This window comes from Megalobrama amblycephala, linkage group LG1, assembly GCF_018812025.1.
Source record: "Megalobrama amblycephala isolate DHTTF-2021 linkage group LG1, ASM1881202v1, whole genome shotgun sequence".
Taxonomy (NCBI): domain Eukaryota; kingdom Metazoa; phylum Chordata; class Actinopteri; order Cypriniformes; family Xenocyprididae; genus Megalobrama; species Megalobrama amblycephala.
Window position 1 is genome coordinate 25,807,679 of NC_063044.1, and position 19,969 is coordinate 25,827,647.

Here is a 19,969-nt window from a genome sequence, read left to right on the forward strand (position 1 = left end):
TAATTGTGGCCAACGTGTTTTGGAGAAAAAACATTTATTTCATAATGTGATTTTCCCCCCACTTTCAATTCTTTTCCTTCAATGAAAGGTACAATTTTTGCTAATTTTATGAATTAAAGATCAAAAGGATAAACAATTCAGATTTATTTTTAAAGTCATCTTTGATCATATTTACCAAGGGTGCCAATAATTCTGAGCACCACTGTAAGAACAAGCATTTGATTTAATCTGGAAATAAAGCAAAATAACTGAAGAAAATGAGAATTAGTCCTTTAATGCCATGTCCATAATTTATAGCAAAAAATCTAGCATTAATTCGATCGCAAACGGATTCTTTTAAAGAAGTTATTACTCACCACCTGCGTGACGTCATTTACCAATGTGGTTGAATGACAGGTTTGCGACAATAGTTTCGGGAAACAGTCGTGACTAGTTGATTTGTTCAACAATGCATCGTACTATGGTAGTTCAGCAGCGAGTTACATCGTTTTTCGGGAAACGCACCCCTGGAAGTGCACTTGCATCTGGCCAAATCTATCTGTTTGTGTTTACTTATCAAGGCTTTTTTTATAGACATTATTTGCAACTATAGATATTCATGATGTTTGACTCATGTTGAACTACTCTTCAACTTCAATGAAAAACACACCACTGAATTTGTATGCCTTAAAACTTATCTGGAAAGATGACTTTTTAAGTATTTCTATTTAAAATTCTGGTAACACTGTACAATAAGCTTCATTTGTTAACATTATTTACTGTATTAACTTACATGAACTAACCAGCTGTTCATAGTTTGGGTCCCACTTTATATTAAGTGGCCTTCACTACTATGTACTTACATGAAAAAATAAGTACAATGTACTTATTGGGTTCATAATGAATTGCAAAACACTTCTGCTGCTATTGGGGTGGGAAGGTTAGGGACAGGTTTGGTGGAACGGGTAGGTTTAAGGGTAGGGGTAAGGTGTAAGGGATGGGTCAACAGTGTAATTATAAATGTAATTACAGAAATTGATTACAGATGTAATTACATTCAGGTGTTTTTAAAATATAAGTACAATGTAAAAACTTGTATGTACACAATAAGTGCATTGTATCAAATGATTCATTTAAATGTAAGTATACATAGTATAGTTTAGTGCATTAACTAATGTTAACAAATAATATGACTCTTGATTTTAATAATGTATTAGTAAATGTTAAAATTAACATTAACAAAAAATAATGAGGTAAAAGTGCAGCTCATTATTAGTTCGTTAACAAATTTAGTTAACTAATTTTAAGGAACCTTACTGTAAAGTGTTAACAAATTCCTGTAATATTATCTGCATTCAGACAGATATGATAATGACTGCAGTGGGAGCTTTCCAGTGGAAGGGTGGATATCGGCTGTACAAACCAAATGATAATTCAGATGATTTTCAAGCTGGAAGTGAGCAAGACAGTTATTTAGGTGAGATCTCTTCTTCAACTGTGTAAATCAAAATAAACCAGTTAAAACAAACAAACAAACAAACAAAAAAGATCAGAATATTTTCAAGTCTATTTTCTTCACAGGTTATTCTTTGGCAATAGCAACAATGCGGGGAGCAAAGTATGCAGTCATGGGAGCACCAAGACACAAGCATAAGGGACAAGTTACTGTTTCAAGAATTGATCGAAGTGATGTAAAACAACTGGATCCTCCTAAGGTTGTAACACTCATATTTGTGTAAAATATTAGCACTTCACACATTAATGTAAGCGAATGAAAGTAAGAGAGATCAAAATAGATGTATGGTAAACTACAGCCATGGCCAAAAGTATTGACAGTGACAAACTTTGTGTTTCGCAAAGGTTGCTGCTTCAGTATTTGCATATTATTTTTTTCACTTGCTATACTGGAAAACTACGATAAGATTTTCATATGTTTGAAAGGCTTTTATTGGCAAAAACATTCAATATACGCAAAGAGTCAGTATTTACAGTGTTGACCCTTCTTCTTCATAAACTCTATGACTGCCCCCATCAGCAGCTTCTGGGCTAAATCCTGACCGTTTTCAGTCATTCTTGCCTTATTAGTGCTTGAGTTTATCACAATTTGTTGGTTTCTGCTTGTCCACTCGCCTTTTGAGGATTGACCACAGCTTCTCTATGCACTTCATTATTACTCTTGCCTTGTGACATGGTGCTCCATCATACTGGAAAACACATGGATCATCACCAAATTGCTCCTAGGTTGTTGGGAGAAGTTGCTCTTGCAGGATGTTTTGATTGTTTTGGGCAGAATTGTGAGAGAACCCAAATGCTTGGATGAAAAGCAACCTCACACATGGATTGTCTCAGGATGCTTCACTGTTGGCATGACACGGGACTCATGGTAGCGTTCACCTTTTCTTCTCCGGACAATCGATTTTCCAGATGTCCCAAACAGTCAGAAGGGGGCTTCATCAGAGAAAATAACTCTGCACAAGATTTCTGCTGTCCAATCCTTGTACTTTTGCAGAATTTCAGTCTGCCCTTGATGTTTTTCTTGAAAAGAAATTGCCTTCTTTGTAGCCCTTCTTGACACTAGGCCATTGCCCCAAAGTCTTGGCCTCACAGATGCAGATGCGTCTCACCACACATGATGGTTGTACATCTTTCTTTGGAGATAACCATTGCTAACACAAGAACACAATGATTGGAAGCACTTCCTTCCTCCTTTTATAGCAATCACTCTTATAATCCCATCAGAATGATAGAGTGATTTCTCCTGACTAGTACTTCACACTTTTCCATTTGGTGATAATATGATTAATGAATTGATGTTAGCTGGTCATTTTGTGCCAGGGCCAAAAAACAGAGAGATTTGGGTTTTTGTGGGGTTTTGATGTTGGTCATTTAAGCTTTTTGTAATTATTTCAAATGCATCTGATCATTCTGCACAATAATCTAGAAACAATGTGAATCGATACCACAACAACTGAAGCAGCAAACATTGCAAAGCACAAAATTTATGTCACTGCCAAAACTTTTGGCCATGAATGTATATTGCTTTTCTTCCTCTCTTCTCAGCCTCAGATTGGCTCATATTTTGGAGCTGAGGTGTGTGTGGTGGATTTGAACATGGACTCCAATACAGACCTACTTTTGGTATCGGCTCCAACATACATGGAGTCTGACCGGGAGGGTGTAGTGTTTGTTTACATCTTCACACGTCAGGTCAGTGATTTCAATTAAAATTCATTTAAAATTAACATCTTCATCAGAAAAGATTGAATAAATATACCTTTCCATATGTTTAACCCTGTTTCTCCTCTCTCTGTTATATCTTCACAGTCAAAGTTAATTTTTTCGGATACACTGGTGGGCATGTCAGGTCAGAGGGGTCGGTTTGGCTCTTCTCTGGCCAGTCCAGCAAATCTGAATGGTGATGGTTTCATGGATGTGCTGATTGGAGCTCCTTTAGAGGAGGATGGACAGGGCAGCATCTACATCTTCAACGGGAGAGATGGAGCGATCAATTCAAAATACTCACAGGTGAAAAAGACGTGGATTGATGGCAGTTTAACGGGATAGTTCATATAAAAATTAATTCTGTCATCATTTATTCACCCTGGTTTCTTGCATTACTTTACTTTTCTTTACTCACTTCATAGACTCTTAACATTCAGTGTTTTGGTAACGCATTGAGTAACATGAGTTATGTAATCTGATTACTTTTTCAAGTAACTAGTAAAGTAATGCATTACTTTTTCAGTTTACAACAAAATATCTCAGTTACTTTTTCAAATAAGTAAAACAAGTTACTCTTACCCATTTATTGACTGACAGCTCTCCTGTCCCCATGTTGAGAGAAATAAAGGTCAGAGGTGTTGTGTGCGCTGTGTGAACATGATGTTATTGTAGTTCTAGACTAAATGTGAACATGCATTTACTCATCTCATTTGCACAAAAACATTCAGTATTGTAATCTCAGAAATGTAACCTGTAATTGTATTTAATCTCACATCTTTAACCAGTGTCTTTGCTGCTGACCTTCAATAATCTAATTCAATAATACGAATAAGCAAAAATTACTTTAAATTAGATTTAGAAATAAGAGTGTTGAACTTCCTTCTCCTGTGTCCCATCCTATGAACAGATGCAGATATGCATTTCCTTCAGCTTGAGGCTTATTCATTTCTCTTTTTGTGTGAAAGGGCCTTTACATTTGCCAAAAATAGAACTGTTGTTGTTGTTGTTATTAAGAAACAATCAAGCACGCCTATCCCAGATGAGAAAAGTAACGCAAATGTAATGTATTACTTTTAATACAAAGTAACTAAGTAACGCAGTTACTTTTTTAGGGAGTAAAGCATTACTTTTAAAAGTAACTTTCCCCAACACTGGTAACATTTTTGTTATGTTTCATTCCTTGAATGAAACAGAGGATTGTTGGATCATCTGTGCGACCAGATTTGCGATTCTTTGGGATTTCATTGAGTCAGTCTTCTCTAGACCAGAGTCAAGACAAGCTTCCTGACATTGCTGTTGGGTCCAAGGGAGCAGTTCTGCTTCTCAGGTCTGTTTTCTTCTATAAAGAACAAAAAATATATACAAATACACAGTTTCAGCCATAATCATTCATATGTGTTATATGTGGATCATTCAGGTCCAGACCCATCATGCTCTTGGAAACCAAAGTAACTTACAACCCAACCAAAATACTAACCAGTGACCAAACAGACTGTACAAAGCCATTGCAAAACACCCTGGCTGTGTGCTTCACCATGAGTGCATACCAACATCTCATAAAAGGTTTATTCCTAATATAATTGCATAGTTATTGTGTTCTTACATCTCATATATATTCTGCTTGAGGTTTGTAGTATCGTTGCATTGCTAATGGTGGGCTTTTTATGATCAAACACATTTTCTAGATTTGACTGCAAATATTAATTACACCATAATGCTGGATGCCAAGCGCCAGAAATATCGAGCATACTTCTCACCCAAAAACCGGCTCCTCAGTGATGTGATGAACATTGGGCTGCAGGAAGTATGCAAAAGTCATGCTTTCTTCATAGAGGTAAGCATCAAATGTCATTTATAAATAGTTTTTCAGTGAATCTGATGATTCTCGGCTATAATTTAGGACTAAAATGATAATTCCTGTTTCTTATACATAAAACTCAGGTATTCAGACTTCATTATCTTTATTTTATACATTTTTGTTGTAATGTAACTTTTATGTGCTTGCATTAAAACATGTAGTTACAAATGATCTTCTGCTGAAATTACAAATACAAATACAAATACAAAAACATTTAAACACAACACACACTAATAATTACAACTTGATTATTTATACAGCAGCAAGAAAATTAACATGATGTCAAAGAGAATGTAACCTGATAGGATGAAAATAAAGAGCAAATGATCTATATATTGTGTTCTTAACTGTGATGAAACTACAGAAGTTTAATATTGTTCAACATTTTAAGAAATATTATGGGGACATAACAAGAGTCAAATGCAAAGCAAGAGTGACCCAAGTATAATCGTAGAGTTTTGTTAATAATATCTCTTATTATTTCTTGTTTCCATAAGGCTTGTTCAGAAGATGCTCTGAACCCGTTGTCCAATCAGTTAAATTTCACATTTGAGGGTCTTCCATTAGCAAGAATGCAAAATTTGAGACCAGTACTGCTGCCAGAGATAAAGACCTCCACAGACCACAATGTAAGAGTTCATCTGTGTTAAGAGCAGAAGTTAGCAGAACTTTATCACATATGAACAGTTCATGAATATTTCTGTGCCCTCACTTTGTTTATAGCTAAATTTTGAGATTGACTGTGGAACTGATAATTTATGTGTTGACAACCTCCGAATGGATTTCAATTTCTCTGGGTGAGCAAATCATTTGCTCTGTTTCTGAACTGAAATATTAACAGAAATGAATATTTCCAAATCATATTCATGCTTATGAAAGGATTTCCAAATCTCTCTTTGGTTTCTGTGATCCAGGGCTACAAACATAGAGGTTGGGATAATGCAGGAGATCAACGTGACAGTGTTTGTAGAGAACAGAGGAGAAAACTCATACAACACTCTCTTCACCCTCAAATACCCCTTTGGACTTTCCTACAGGAGATTCACATCTAAACAGGTAAACATAGGCACATATGCTGAGACTGAGTTAATAATAACAATGACATTTCTAAAGCAAAATAGCTATAAAGATTAAATTAATTTTCGAATGAAAACCGAGCCACATCAAAAATAGTTAAAGTGTTAGAGTTTTATTTTACAAATATTTTCAAACCATGTAACAAATTGAATGTGTAACGAAGCGGGACTCATGGTAAGATCCATTTGCAGCTTTATTTAAACAGAGTTCGTAGTCAAACAGGCAAAGGTGTAACAACAGCAAACAGTTATGGCAGAGAGCAGGCAGAATCGTAGTTGAGGAACAGGCAATGGGTCAGGGCTGGCAGATAACAAATGTAAATCCAAAACAGAGCAAAGGGTCCAAGGGGCAGGCAGCAGAGTATCGTAAACGAGGAACAGACAGGATCAGAAACAGGCAGACAAACAAGAATCAAGAACGCACAGAATTGTAACAGAAGTTAACAAGACCTCGCAAAGTATGTGAGTGTGTGAATGGTTTAAATAGTCCAGATAATATGCTGCAGCTGGGTGGGGTGATTACTGATTGGTGAAGTAAGTGCAGGTGAGGGAGGATTGTGGGAAATGTAGTCCGGGAATGAACGGGAACGTGACAGAATGTTAGTTCGCATGTTTTATATATATATATATATATATGTGTGTGTGTATTGAAATATATGATAAACGTTCTGTATGAGCAGGGCAGAGTGGAGTGTGTGTCTCTGGATGCTGAGAGAGGTGTTACACTGGGAGAAACAACTTGCCAAATCAGTAAACCCATCCTCAAGGGAAACACTCAGGTCAATAATCACACCACTGACATGAACATTTGCTTATTGTTGTGTTAATGGTTAAACTGATAATCATTATTTTGCTCAAAAATTATTAATAACAGTTGTTCTCATTTGAGACATTTCTTTTTATATTTCATGAGAATTATTGCACTTTCACGTAAACACAAATCAAGAGAACATCAAGTCATAGACAGGGTTTATTTTATAGTCAAGATTCATGTTTAGATTTATTACAATTAGTCCCTGAGAAGGTTTGCTCACTGATTTAGTCACAGATGGGCAGTACAAATGCTTCATTCATTCATTCGAGTAGAATATCACAATGGAGATCACTGAACTCCAACACACACATCTGCCTGTATTTTCAGATCAGCAAGTGGTTGTCAAGTTGGGAAGATTAGGTAAAATGCTTGTTGGATAATTAATCGATTTAATAGGAAAGCTCTGATTCGGGTATTTAAACTCTCGACATCTGGCAACACCAATGTACTAGAAAACAGAAATGTCCCAAAAAACAACAACAACAAAAAAAAAACACTTTTTCAGGAAAAATAACCAGCGGGACAATATTGCAAAGATTATGCTTAATTGATCTAGAGAAGCAGGAATAATGATCACAATTAAAATACTATTAATTGTCCAGGTCATTTGCATATACAGTACAGTCCAAAAGTTTGGAACCACTAAGATTTTTTATATTTTTAAAAGAAGTTTCGTCTGCTCACCAAGGCTACATTTATTTAATTAAAAATACAGTAAAAAAAAAACAGTAATATTGTGAAATATTATTACAATTTAAAATAACTGTGTACTATTTAAATATATTTGACAAAGTAATTTATTCCTGTGATGCAAAGCTGAATTTTCAGCATCGTTACTCCAGTCTTCAGTGTCACATGATCCTTCAGAAATCATTCTAATATGCTGATTTGCTGCTCAATAAACATTTATGATTATTTTCAATGTTGAAAACAGTTGTGTACTTTTTTTTTTCAGGATTCCTTGATGAATAGAAAGTTCAAAAGAACAGCATTTATCTGAAATACAAAGCTTCTGTAGCATTATACACTACCGTTCAAAAGTTTGGGGTCAGTAAGAATTTTTATTTTTATTTTTTTGACAAGAAATTAAAGAAATGAATACTTTTATTCAGCAAGGATGCATTAAATCAATCAAAAGTGGCAGTAAAGACATTTATAATGTTACAAAAGATTAGATTTCAGATAAACACTGTTCTTTTGAACTTTCTATTCATCAAATAATCCTGAAAAAAAATATTGTACACAAATATTTTGTACAATTGTACACATTAAATGTTTCTTGAGCAGCAGATCAGCATATTAGAATGATTTCTGAAGGATCATGTGACACTGAAGACTGGAGTAATGATGCTGAAAATTCAGCTTTGCCATCACAGGAATAAATTACTTTGTGAAATATATTCAAATAGAAAACAGTTATTTTAAATTGTAATAATATTTCACAATATTACTGTTTTTTACTGTATTTTTAATTAAATAAATGTAGCCTTGGTGAGCAGACGAAACTTCTTTTAAAAACATTAAAAATCTTAGTGGTTCCAAACTTTTGGACTGTACTGTACACATTGATTTACTGACTTGATTATTTTTAAACTCAAAGCAGTTTACAAACACTTTTAGCTACTTTAATGTGTGTGTGACTGTTTAACATGTTCAATTTTAGTTAGTCCAAAATTTAGTCTTATTCTGGCTTTTTTGTTCAAATTCCAGGTTGTGTTTGACATTACATACAGCATTAATAAAGAAAGTACACTGGGCCAAAATGTGACGTTTGCTGCTGAGGTCACGAGGTATGAAGTTGTTTGAGTGAAGTCAAAGCGTGAAACAGCCTTTGACCTTCTAGGAGGATTCTCACATGATCATTTTTATCAGAAATGGATAAATTACACTAATAATCAAAACCTCCATCTCTCACAGTGGAAATGACAAACACTCAAACGACAGTGAGTTTAAAAATCAGAAAACCATCGATGTCAAATACGCCATCTATATTGCCTTGATAAGGTTAGTGCTCTGCTCCATGTTTCTGTATAAAAATAATACCACATTTTCTATTATCCTATACTGTAATATTGTCTTTTTCTTTCTTCATTTTAAATAAAAGGCATGAAAATTCCACCATCCACATTAATTTTACTTCAGGGAAAAGGGATCTTATGAAACCCATCCAGCAGATAATAAGGGTATTTTTTTTTTTTTTTTTTTTTTTTTTCTTAAAGGGTTAGTTCACCCAAAAATGAAAATTATGTAATTTATCACTCACCCTAATGTCGTTCTACACCTGTAAGACCTTAGTTCATCTTTGGAATACCAATTAAGATATTGTTGATGAAATCCGATGGCTCAGTGAGGCCTCTACTGAGAGCAAAGCCATTTAAACTCTCAAGGTCCATAAAGGTACTAAAAACATATTTGAAACAGTTCATGTGAGTTCAGTGGTTCTATCTTAATATTATAAAGTGACAAGAATACATTTGTGCGCCAAAAAACAACTTTACAACAATATCTATATGGGGCGATTTCAAAACACTGCTTCAGATCGAATCAAATCAGTGAATCGGAGCACCAAAGTCACGTGATTTCAGCAGTTTAGCCGTTTGATAGGAGATCTGAATCACTAATTCTAAACAAAAGATTCATAAAGCTCAGAAGCTTCATGAAGCAGTGTTTTAAAATCGGCCCATATAGATATAGCCCATATAGGCCTCAATGAGCAATCAGATTTAATCGACAATATCTAAATTTGTATTCCAAAGATGAACAAAGGTCTTACGGGTGTAGAATGACATGAGGAGAGTAATAAATGACATTATTTTCATTTTTGGGTGAACTAACCCTTTCAAGTATATTATAAAAAGGTTTTATCTAACGTTTCAGAAAGGCTGAATGACAGATTTTAACAGGATTTATTTTAATAACGCTCAAATGCTCATACTGTAAATAACTCTTTACTTTATTTCTCCTCTTTCAGGTTCAGAATGACCTCAGAGAATTAATTTTCAAAGTGTTCATCAGAGTACCAGTGAAACTTGGTGATGCTGACATCTGGACTAATTCAAATTTGCAAGTGTGTGAATGTATTTCTTATCTCATAAGCCATACAGGTATACTGATAATTGTAATTAAAGGTTGAGTAAATAGAATTTCAAAAACACTGTTTGGAAGTTAGTCGGGCTGACACCAACAGCAAACGTCTAACCAGTCAGCATTAGGGGGCGTATGACGGTCGAGGAGAGAGCTAAGTGGGAAAAACTGAAAACAGACGCGGAGGCTGCTTTGATTCCGCTTCTCATGTGAGTAACACTGGGTTTTGATTGTCTGGAGCTGCTGTGCTGTTGGCGACTAACAACGAACACTTTGTATTTATTCTTGTGTACTGTACGTTAATTTTTTGTGCTTCCTTGTCGTTCGTTCATCAACTGCACTTTAATTTTTCGTGAAGCATTTTGTTGCGCGTCAGCTGTGATACACAGACATTGAGTGTGTAACAGTGGCCAGACATTGACGACATTGTTAGTGCACTTGCCTCGCCTGCCAGCAGCGATCGGGGTTCGAGACCGACTCAGAGCAGGGTGGTTAGGATTGGAGAGTGAGTTTTGGAGGCGGAGCAATGAATAGAGGGGTGGGTTTGTTTGGGTTGATTTCAGTTATCAACAATGTCCAACAGCGTTTTTCAAAATCTACTTATCACACCTTTAAATAATTTCGGTATGATGTAGGGAAGAAAAATAGCATCCCATCCTTTACCCGTAATTGTTCAGAAACATGTTTGAAAATGTCACCAAGGGAAAATTATACTTATGCTTATGAACCAGGGGGATGTGGGGCTTTAGCAAACTTACAAGTAGGCCTCAGGATGATGAATAATTATTTAAATTAATAAATTATTATTTTAATATTAACATAATCTAACTTTAATTAAATCAAGATGTAATCTGGAAATCATTTCTTTGTATTTTCCCTCAATAGCCATTGTTTTTATTGAAGAACAAATACAGACTGTAACTTCTAAAATTTACACATTGCACCTTTGAATTAATAATGTTAATTAATTCAGTATATCATTAAAAAAAGATTATGAACAAGCATCTTTATCATAATCACAGCAGGAGAATGAGAACTATAGTTAGCAAATATAGGGGGTCGGACAACGTGCTTACGAGTTAAAAAGTTTGAGAAATACTGTTTTAAACCGACATTGGCTGACAGAAAGTGAAATTTTCTTTCTTTCTTTCTTTCTTTCTTTCTTTCTTTCTTTCTTTCTAAAGATTTATGGCTGTAAAAGTGAGAACATGGAGATGCCTGTTATCACCAATTTTACATTGTTGGATGTTGTTAAAAATCATCGTGTGGTGGTGAGGACACTTTTTAAATTTAGTTTTGTTTTACCTCAGTTTTCCACAATTTATTAGTAGTATTTGTTAAACATACATCAATGAAACTCTCTCTCTCTCTCTCTCTCTCTCTCTCTATATATGTGTGTGTGTGTGTGTGTGTGTCAGAACTGCTCTGTGGCGGTGTGTGCCGTGTTCAGCTGTGACGTCAATCTCATAAAGAATGAATGGAAACTCTATTATATATCTGGCAATGTGAGCTCTGGATGGATTGAGCAGGTATCTGACTTATAAAGCAAATTCATATCACAGAACAGACCATATATATTCATAATTGTTTGATCATTTCTTGTTGTCATGATCTGTGTCTCTCTTAGACTGGACTCAGAGCTGCTGTGTTTGAGTTGATCAGTTCAGTGTCTCTGGATTATGACAAGAGCAAATATATTTTCTTTTCCTCTGATTCTCAAGGCACTGCACCGTCTCTCCAGGTGATTCAGTGATCGTTCATGTCAAGTCTAATAACTGTAAAAAAGCTCTCAAAACACTGCTCTGTTTGAAGGAATCTATAACTGCAGTCTACTGTTTTTATGATTTATTATGATTTGTTAATTTGTTCTGTATTTTATTCTTATATTTTCACACCACATAATTTTTCTCTTTTTGCTTCTTGCTAATATATTGACAATTGCACTTACAATGTTTTTCACACATATGTCCTTTGCATATGTGTGTTTTACTTTGTACAAGTGTTTTTTTATAGTAAGGAAGTCACAGTAATTGTTATTAAAGAAATGCCACAGAGACAAATGAGTTACAATAAAATCACTTCTGACTGCACTTAAAATTCACTCGCTCACATTTTTCCACTTTGTAGATTAACACTCAAGTGGAGGTGTATGAGGAACCGAACCTGATCAAAGAGATCATTGGAGGAGTGGTAGGAGGACTGCTGCTACTGGCTCTCATCACTGCGATCCTCTATAAGGTATATCGCCTTCATAAAATCAGTTTCAGTCCCTCACACTTTCACCTTTATACACAATCTATATTTTTTAATGCTTACAGCATGTTACCGCATGTTTTCTCTTTACAAGGCTGGGTTCTTCAAAAGCCATTATAAGCAGATGCTGCAGGAGGCGCAGGGGGATGAAGGAGGAGAACCAAACATGACACAATAATGTGCACTCAAACAGTTATAAGATTTATGTACTGATTGTGTTTTGTGGGCTTCAGAATGAAACATGAATATACAGCTCATAGTAGCAACATATTTCAGACTGATTTAGAACAATTTATTTAAATGAAAACTGGACAATTTTGAAGTTATTTCAGATTACTCATCATCTTATCAGTGAGCACAACGAGTTACCACAATGAAAGTATTTATAGCCTTTCAAATATTTGACTTCCTTTTTTGTTATGAAAACTAGGGCTGAAACGATTCATCGAGTTACTCGATTAGCTCGATTACAAAAATTCCTCGAGGCAAAAACTCTGCCTCGAAGGCTCGTTAAATTCCTATGACGCGCACTATACGCGCAGGGATCTGATTTACACGGACCGTTGTTAATGTTCAGGAAGCACACCATAGCGCGTGATACATTTTGAATTTAGTTAGTAAAGATGTCCATAAACGGCAAAGAATGTCTAAAGTTTCGGATCATTACATTCTTAAAAAAAAAGAGAACAAGGTGCAAAGTGTCTACCGCAAAGTAGACCTGGCATTCCACAGCAGTACGACTTCAATGATTCAGCATCTGAACCGAAAACATCCACTCCATGCTGTTTCACCAAGCGTCGCTGAAACAAAGTAACGTAGCCTAAGCCTATACATTGATGTTCGCTGATTTTAATCCCATACTGTATTTGTAGCGATGTTGTGATGCGGTTTGACTAAATATGATGTTTAGCTTTGATGTTTTTAAGTAGTAAACGTATTCACGTTCAATTGCAAGAGAGTATAGCCTAAAAAAAGAACCCCTTCACACACACACACACACACACACACACACACACACACACACGCGCATGCACGCAAGACCAATCGCGGCAATGCATCACATACACTGTAAAAAATTACCGTGATTTTAACAGTAAAAGACTGTAAAAATGCTGCGGTGAAAAACTGTTAATTGGTTTACAGAAAGTTTCCGTACTATATACGGTGAATAACTGTAATAGATCTAACGGTACATTTAATGTAATTTTACGGTAAAATACCGTTAAATTCACAGTTTTTGAAAGTGAAAAATAACAATTCATTGTAAAATTTACAGTGAAAAACCGTAAATTGACATTCCCACAATTCCCTGCGTGACACTTCACATTTGATATATTTTTGTTGAAATAACTCTGTTTCTTAGTTTTTCTCATTTTTTTCTAATCAGTTATGTACATTAGGGTTTTATGTTACATCTAATGTTGTTAAATTAATGTTTATTGCATTTTTAAAATTTCATGCATGTTACCATAATGGTGTTTAGTGTGTGTGTGAATGACACTGTGTGCTCCTTCTATATATTAGTATTGTCCTTCTCAGCTTGTGGAAAAGCTGCTTGTGATGAACTTTGATTCATCATGTGACTCTTATCACCACTGTGTTTGGTGATTGTCAGTGTATTATAAAGATACAAAACAGATATTAGTACTTCATTAGGTTGGTATATTAACATTATATTAGTTAATGAAATATGTCATTTTACCGTAAATTTTACTGGGATTTTTTTACATGTGAATGTAAAATTCACATGTAACTCCGTAAGTATGTTTACGGTTTGATGTAATTTTTACAGTATTGTTCTGGTAACCACAGCTGCCGGTATTTTTCCGTAGAAACAACGGGATTTTTTTTTACAGTGTATGCTTAAACTTTTATGTAGCCACCCAACAATAATTTCAGCATGCATTCACTGTATACACCGGGACGTGATGTTGTGACGCGATTTTTCGAACGGATGCTTCACCTAAAATGCACCGCAATGCAAGTGATGCAAGACAAATGCAGCGTTCTATTGAAAATGAATGTATGTATTTCTGCCGTACCAAACTGCAATGAAGCAACTGGTCTGACTGGGGCGTCACTCTTCCTCACGCACGGCGCGCGCGCGCACACACACACACACACATACTGGTTTAACTATATTAGTGAGGACCTTGACGGGCCTATATATAAATGAGGACCAGGCATTCTAAAGGCCTTAGAGACAAACGAATGCCATCAGTCACCATTAGGTGGCTCCAGACGCGCGAAAATCACTTTAAATATGGAAGACACGCAAACGAGAAAATAGAAAACACACACGTGAAAATACACAAACTTCTGAGGTCACGCTGTTGCTAAGTGGATAACATAGCGTATTTTAAAAACGTATATCGTACTATACATTAAATATTAATTATCCAAAGGTTTTTTTAAGTATAAAAAATGTAATCAAATATGAAAGGTAACCGTATTCGACTTTTGGTATCATCTATTAATATTTTAATCAACATAACTTTCGCTGTAAATATAAAAATAATGTTTTAATTGTAAAGGAGAACAATTGATTGTCTCTTACCATTGATTTAAACAGGTTCCGCGCTGATAGAGTTCGGCATTTCTGCGCAATGATGCAGAAGCTTTTTTGACGTTGTCATGGATACATTAAGTTAATAAGAAATGGCAAAAAAAAAAAAAAAACTTTTGGGCTTTATCTCTCACTCTCTATATATTACAAGTAGTAATATTTTATTTTTTGTTTCTAGAAGTCTCCTGATCACCAAGGCTGCATTTATTTGATCAAAAATACAGTAAAAACAGTGCAATAAATATTATTACAATTTATAACAGCTGTTCTCTATGTGAATATATAGTAAAGTGTAATTTATTCCTGTAATAAATCTGAATTTTCAGCATCATTACTCCAGTCTTCAGTGTCACATGATCCTCCAGAAATCAATCTAATATGATGATTTGATGCTCAAGAAACATTTGAAAAAAATAATCAGACATTTATCTGAAATAAAAACTTTTTATCTGCAGTATATATAAAGATAACTTTTCATTACATAAACTGCTATAAACTCTGTAGAGAAAATGAGAAAGTAATTTAACAAACATTTTAATTTAGCCCTATAGAGCTAAAATCCTATAGGACAGGGTTAATTTCTAATGGATTACCTCACTTCCTACAAGAATTTTGGCAGAAATGTGTGTAATAGAAGACTCGAGGTACACACAAGAGAAGGCAGGTGAAGAGTAAACAAAACCAGTAAACAGAGACCAGAAAGAGAACGGAATGACAACAAATACATAACCATAGAAACTAACAAGAACTTCGAGTAGACTTAACAGAAACTAAACTAAACGGACAATGAAAACAAAAGCTATGAAAAAAGTGCAGACCATTGTGCAGATTTTTTATAAACAGTAGAAATCAATATAGTTTGTGCATAATTATTATGCAAGTTGATATTCTGATCATCTTTTTTTTCCAAGCACATTTTACCAATTCCAAAACACATTAATCTGCTTGATTAAATTTTCCTTGAAAAAAAAGATGATCAGAATATCAACTTGCATAATAATTGTATTCAGAATTTATGAAATGCTTACTTCCACTGAAAAAAGGAAATGCAAGTGAAGTGCATAGTTTTTACAAAATGCAAAAGATTTCCATTTCTCCTAGAAAAAAGGAAATTAAGTGCTTACTTTCCTCTGAAAAAGGAAATGTAGTAAAGTGCTTAGTTACAAAATACAGTACAAGAGATTTCTGTTTCTCCAACAAAAGAAAAAAGTGCTCGGTGTAAATAATGTAAATAAAATTGCTTTTCTTAGAAATTGAGTATATATTGAACTAATATCTTAAAATGAAATTAGACCGCATTCCTGCAGGAAGCAAGTTTCCTTTTCATGGTTTGAAGAGTGTTGTGGACAAAGTTTTTAATGTCAACCCAAGATCTTGACTTGAGGACTGGATTTGCATCCAGACATGATTGACATGCCACTTTTCCAGGAACTTTTCTCAAGGAAAAGAATTTTCTTAGTGTGCGCTTTACAGCATCCTGCTCTTCACTACTCCATGGCCTCCGAGGAGCCTTCTTTCCTGAAACACAAAACAAAATGTCAAACTAAACAACACCTTTAAAAAGCTGTTGCTAAATGTATAAAGAAACCTCACTCTATAATCACAGGTTCCATCACTAGCCAGGTTTCCATCTAAGGACTGTTTTGATAAAAAAATAAATAATAAAATGCTACAAAATCCTCCCAAATTTAGGAAACATTTGGAAATTAGTTTGGAAAACTGGCTCTATTGCAATTAAATGTGGTGTCACATGACAGAATTAGCTTCGTACAAAAATATCATATTGCATATTCTAAATTCAGAGTAGGCAATTGTTTCTCACATTTTAAAAAATAATAAATACAATTTATTAATATGTATTATAATTTAGTGTTATACAAATTAGGAAAATAAATTGGGTTGGATCCGAGAAGCTCTAAAGCAATGGTTCTCAACCCGCGGGCCGTATGTGGCCAGTCACGAATGTAAATGCAGCCCAAAATTAAAAAAATAAATTATAGCTTTACAATTTATTTTTGTTTTTAAATTTAAAGTAAAGTGAATTAAATACAAATGAGCTATAATGGTTTTATTTGTCATATAAAATAATTTTGGTGAGCATTTATTATTTTCAGACATGTGAGAGAGAGAAGAACATAATGTGGAACATACAATGAAGGAACAAATGCAAACAAGAGTCGTAGCAGCAGCAGCAAAGGTAAGAAGAATGGAAGAATCACGCGCTTCGGATGAGTGCACAAATCTTCTCACAGCGCGACCAAGTTCTTTCGTGCCTTGCACTCGAATGTTTAACTTGGCAAGGCTTAAATGAGTTTAGTTTAAACAGATAGCAACGTGAGATGTTCAGGTCTCGCCTGCTCTCGCGCGCTAGCAACACCCAGGTGACGACGGCGTAAATGACCATAAATGGTCATATAGAGTATACGGGACTCACGTTGAACATAGTTTAGGGGAATTTTATTTTCTACAAACCGTATTATAGATGTTCATGCATTGTTAGATACGAGATGAACCGCGGTGCAAGTGCGTGCCGAGCAGAGTGTGCAGAACGGTAAGGTTCGATTTTTTTTTATTTATTTATTTTTTTTTACCGAGAACCGTTTCACCCCTAGTTGCTATATGCAAAGACTGAACATTTTATTGTCCCAATCATGTTTATGAACCCTAAAATGTTGCATGCATGACCAATCAAAATGAGCTTCCCCGAGTCCAAACCCATGGGCTTCAAAGGCAGTTACATGAGTGCTGTCAGGTGAGCTGCTCTACTTTGCTGCTGTTTTCTGATATTTCCTAATATTTCTTAAAGTAGACAATTTTAACAACAGTGAGACCATTTAAATTTTGCCAGTTTACTGCTTAATCTATATATTTTAGACATTTTTGGAGCGCACAAAATACAATATAGTTTGTGATACTCAATTATGTATGGAAACGGCTCAAGGGCAGATTTTTTTGTGAAATAAAACTTGACAAAGCATTTCTTTAGGAATTGCATCACGAACATCATTTTAGAGTTAATGGGTCTATTGGATGGAGACAGGCAGGAGACAGCAAGTTTTGATTCTGTTGATAAAAAACAGCACAAAAACTTGCATACAGACAAATAATCAGGCTTATTAATTAAGTACTGACCAGGTTGTATAAGTTGTACAAAAAAAAAAAAAAAAAAAAAAAAATCAGCTTAGTGATCCATATTCATTACCTGAGAACATTTCTATAATGTGTTGTTTGTGTGCAGGAGAGTGATGGACAGACTTTCTGGAGGTAGAGTGTTGTTTTGAGGTAGAGAGTAGTTCATCTTCATTCTCTGAGGCATCTGGAGATCACAACAGTGTACAGTTAGTGTCACATGTCAAAACTGGATGTTGATATGAAGATAAATAAACAGACAGACTCTACATAACATGTGTAACTGCTCAACTGACCACTTACCCATTTCTGAGACGTGACGCTTGCGGACTGACAGACTTTCTGGAGGTAGAGTGTTGTTCATCTTCATTCTCTGAGGCATCTGGAGATCACAACAGTGTACAGTTAGTGTCACATGTCAAAACTGGATGTTGATATGATGATAAATAAACAGACAGACTCTACATAACATGTGTAACTGCTCAACTGACCACTTACCCGTTTCTGAGACGTGACGCTTGCGACCGACAGACTTTCTGGAGGTAGAGAGTTGATCATCTTCATTCTCTGAGGCATCTGGAGATCACAACAGTGTACAGTTAGTGTCACATGTCAAAACTGGATGTTGATATGATGATAAATAAACAGACAGACTCTATATAACATGTGTAACTGCTCAACTGACCACTTACCCATTTCTGAGACGTGACGCTTGCGACTGACAGACTTTCTGGAGGTAGAGTGTTGTTTTGAGGTAGAGAGTTGTTCATCTTCATTCTCTGAGGCATCTGGAGATCACAACAGTGTACAGTTAGTGTCACATGTCAAAACTGGATGTTGATATGATGATAAATAAACAGACAGACTCTACATAACATGTGTAACTGCTCAACTGACCACTTACCCATTTCTGAGACGTGACGCTTGCGACCGACAGACTTTCTGGAGGTAGAGAGTTGTTCATCTTCATTCTCTGAGGCATCTGGAGATCACAACAGTGTACAGTTAGTTGTTACGTTCACCGTCTCGTCCAGGTTGTTTGACTGTCACGTGTTCCTTTGTGTTTTGCTCCTGCCACTCGTTATTCACCATGGACACTGATTTCATCCCCAGCTGTTTCTTATTAGTGTGTGTATTTAAGTTCCTCCCTGTCTTCAGTCCAGTGTCCGGTATTGTTGTATGTTACTTGTTTCTACGTGTATCCTGACTGCTTTATGTCATTAAACTACGTTATTGTTCCTACTCCTGCCTTCATCGCCTTCTCTAGGATACCATTGTAACAGAATACCGGACCCAAAAACTAAAGATGGATTTCTGCGGTAGATTCACGCTTGTGGCACAGAATAACCACGATTTTTGTTTATTCACCAAGGAATTCATCAGTGTTGCACTCTCCTGCCCCTTTGACGACGAAACCCTGAAGTCGTTGTTCTGGATCGGGGCCAACTACCATCATCCCCTGGACCTCCCAGACACCTCCGGACTCTGCTGGATGGAAGCCATCATCAGGTGTCTGGAGAGTGTTCGTCCCCGATCCAGAGCACAGCCAGACCCAGAGCCCGTACTTTCCCCACGGACCGCGGAGTACTCGTGCGAGCCCCCCGCAGACGGAGAGTTACCACTGGCAGCTACAGGTCAGCCAGATCCCGAGACCCCGAGGACAGAGGTGACCAGCGCCCAGGAAGTGGAACTCCACCAGACGTCTGACCAGGGGTGTGAGCCCACGACATCTGCGGACGAGGGAGATTCGACTACGGAGAGGGAGGACTGGCTGATTGACTTCAGCGATGAGTCTACGCCCACCCAAACCCACCCGTCATGTTTACCTTCGTCATCTAACAGAGACATTACTATGGACTGTGTTTTATTTACAGATTCCCTATCGACGCTGTCAACACCTCGCTCAGCCAGTCCTCCTACTACATCGCTGCTGGATGTCATCTACCCTGCGCCGTCTCCGGGGAAACCCTGTGACGTAGAGCGCAGGT

General features: G+C 36.0%; 2 protein-coding genes across 2 annotated transcripts in view; one reads left to right on the forward strand and one right to left on the reverse strand.

Annotated features, from left to right (window-relative positions):
- Positions 1 to 12,699, forward strand: part of LOC125265752 (integrin alpha-X-like) — a 35,238-nt gene extending 22,539 nt beyond the window's left edge. The window contains exons 11-30 of the mRNA XM_048186190.1: positions 1,339 to 1,456; positions 1,561 to 1,694; positions 3,040 to 3,186; positions 3,304 to 3,504; positions 4,395 to 4,528; positions 4,619 to 4,764; positions 4,887 to 5,035; positions 5,557 to 5,688; positions 5,783 to 5,856; positions 5,974 to 6,115; positions 6,816 to 6,914; positions 8,660 to 8,739; positions 8,867 to 8,953; positions 9,054 to 9,132; positions 9,921 to 10,016; positions 11,218 to 11,304; positions 11,452 to 11,562; positions 11,661 to 11,774; positions 12,161 to 12,271; positions 12,381 to 12,699. Coding sequence (XP_048042147.1) covers positions 1,339 to 1,456; positions 1,561 to 1,694; positions 3,040 to 3,186; positions 3,304 to 3,504; positions 4,395 to 4,528; positions 4,619 to 4,764; positions 4,887 to 5,035; positions 5,557 to 5,688; positions 5,783 to 5,856; positions 5,974 to 6,115; positions 6,816 to 6,914; positions 8,660 to 8,739; positions 8,867 to 8,953; positions 9,054 to 9,132; positions 9,921 to 10,016; positions 11,218 to 11,304; positions 11,452 to 11,562; positions 11,661 to 11,774; positions 12,161 to 12,271; positions 12,381 to 12,464 — 2,325 coding nt within the window. The 3' untranslated portion in view covers positions 12,465 to 12,699. The remainder of the gene's footprint in view (positions 1 to 1,338; positions 1,457 to 1,560; positions 1,695 to 3,039; positions 3,187 to 3,303; positions 3,505 to 4,394; positions 4,529 to 4,618; positions 4,765 to 4,886; positions 5,036 to 5,556; positions 5,689 to 5,782; positions 5,857 to 5,973; positions 6,116 to 6,815; positions 6,915 to 8,659; positions 8,740 to 8,866; positions 8,954 to 9,053; positions 9,133 to 9,920; positions 10,017 to 11,217; positions 11,305 to 11,451; positions 11,563 to 11,660; positions 11,775 to 12,160; positions 12,272 to 12,380) is intronic.
- A 2,913-nt stretch (positions 12,700 to 15,612) lies between these two features.
- Positions 15,613 to 18,992, reverse strand: LOC125249626. Its single transcript, XM_048161956.1, has 6 exons — positions 18,886 to 18,992; positions 18,674 to 18,769; positions 18,480 to 18,557; positions 18,285 to 18,363; positions 18,055 to 18,168; positions 15,613 to 16,370 (listed from the first exon to the last, which is right to left on the reverse strand). Exons 1-6 carry the CDS (start codon positions 18,961 to 18,963, stop codon positions 16,141 to 16,143), a joined length of 675 nt encoding a protein of 224 aa, XP_048017913.1. The 5' UTR covers positions 18,964 to 18,992; the 3' UTR covers positions 15,613 to 16,140.
- Between the last annotated feature and the right edge of the window lie 977 nt (positions 18,993 to 19,969).

Excerpts from the sequence above, each read along its gene's own strand:
- LOC125249626 (XM_048161956.1), bottom strand. The coding sequence starts at position 18,963 with ATGCCTCAGAGAATGAAGATGAACAACTCTCTACCTCCAGAAAGTCTG. Across the intron at positions 18,558-18,673 it reads GCGTCACGTCTCAGAAATGG|ATGCCTCAGAGAATGAAGAT; the intron begins GTAAGTGGTCAG and ends TGTGATCTCCAG. Across the intron at positions 18,364-18,479 it reads GCGTCACGTCTCAGAAACGG|ATGCCTCAGAGAATGAAGAT; the intron begins GTAAGTGGTCAG and ends TGTGATCTCCAG.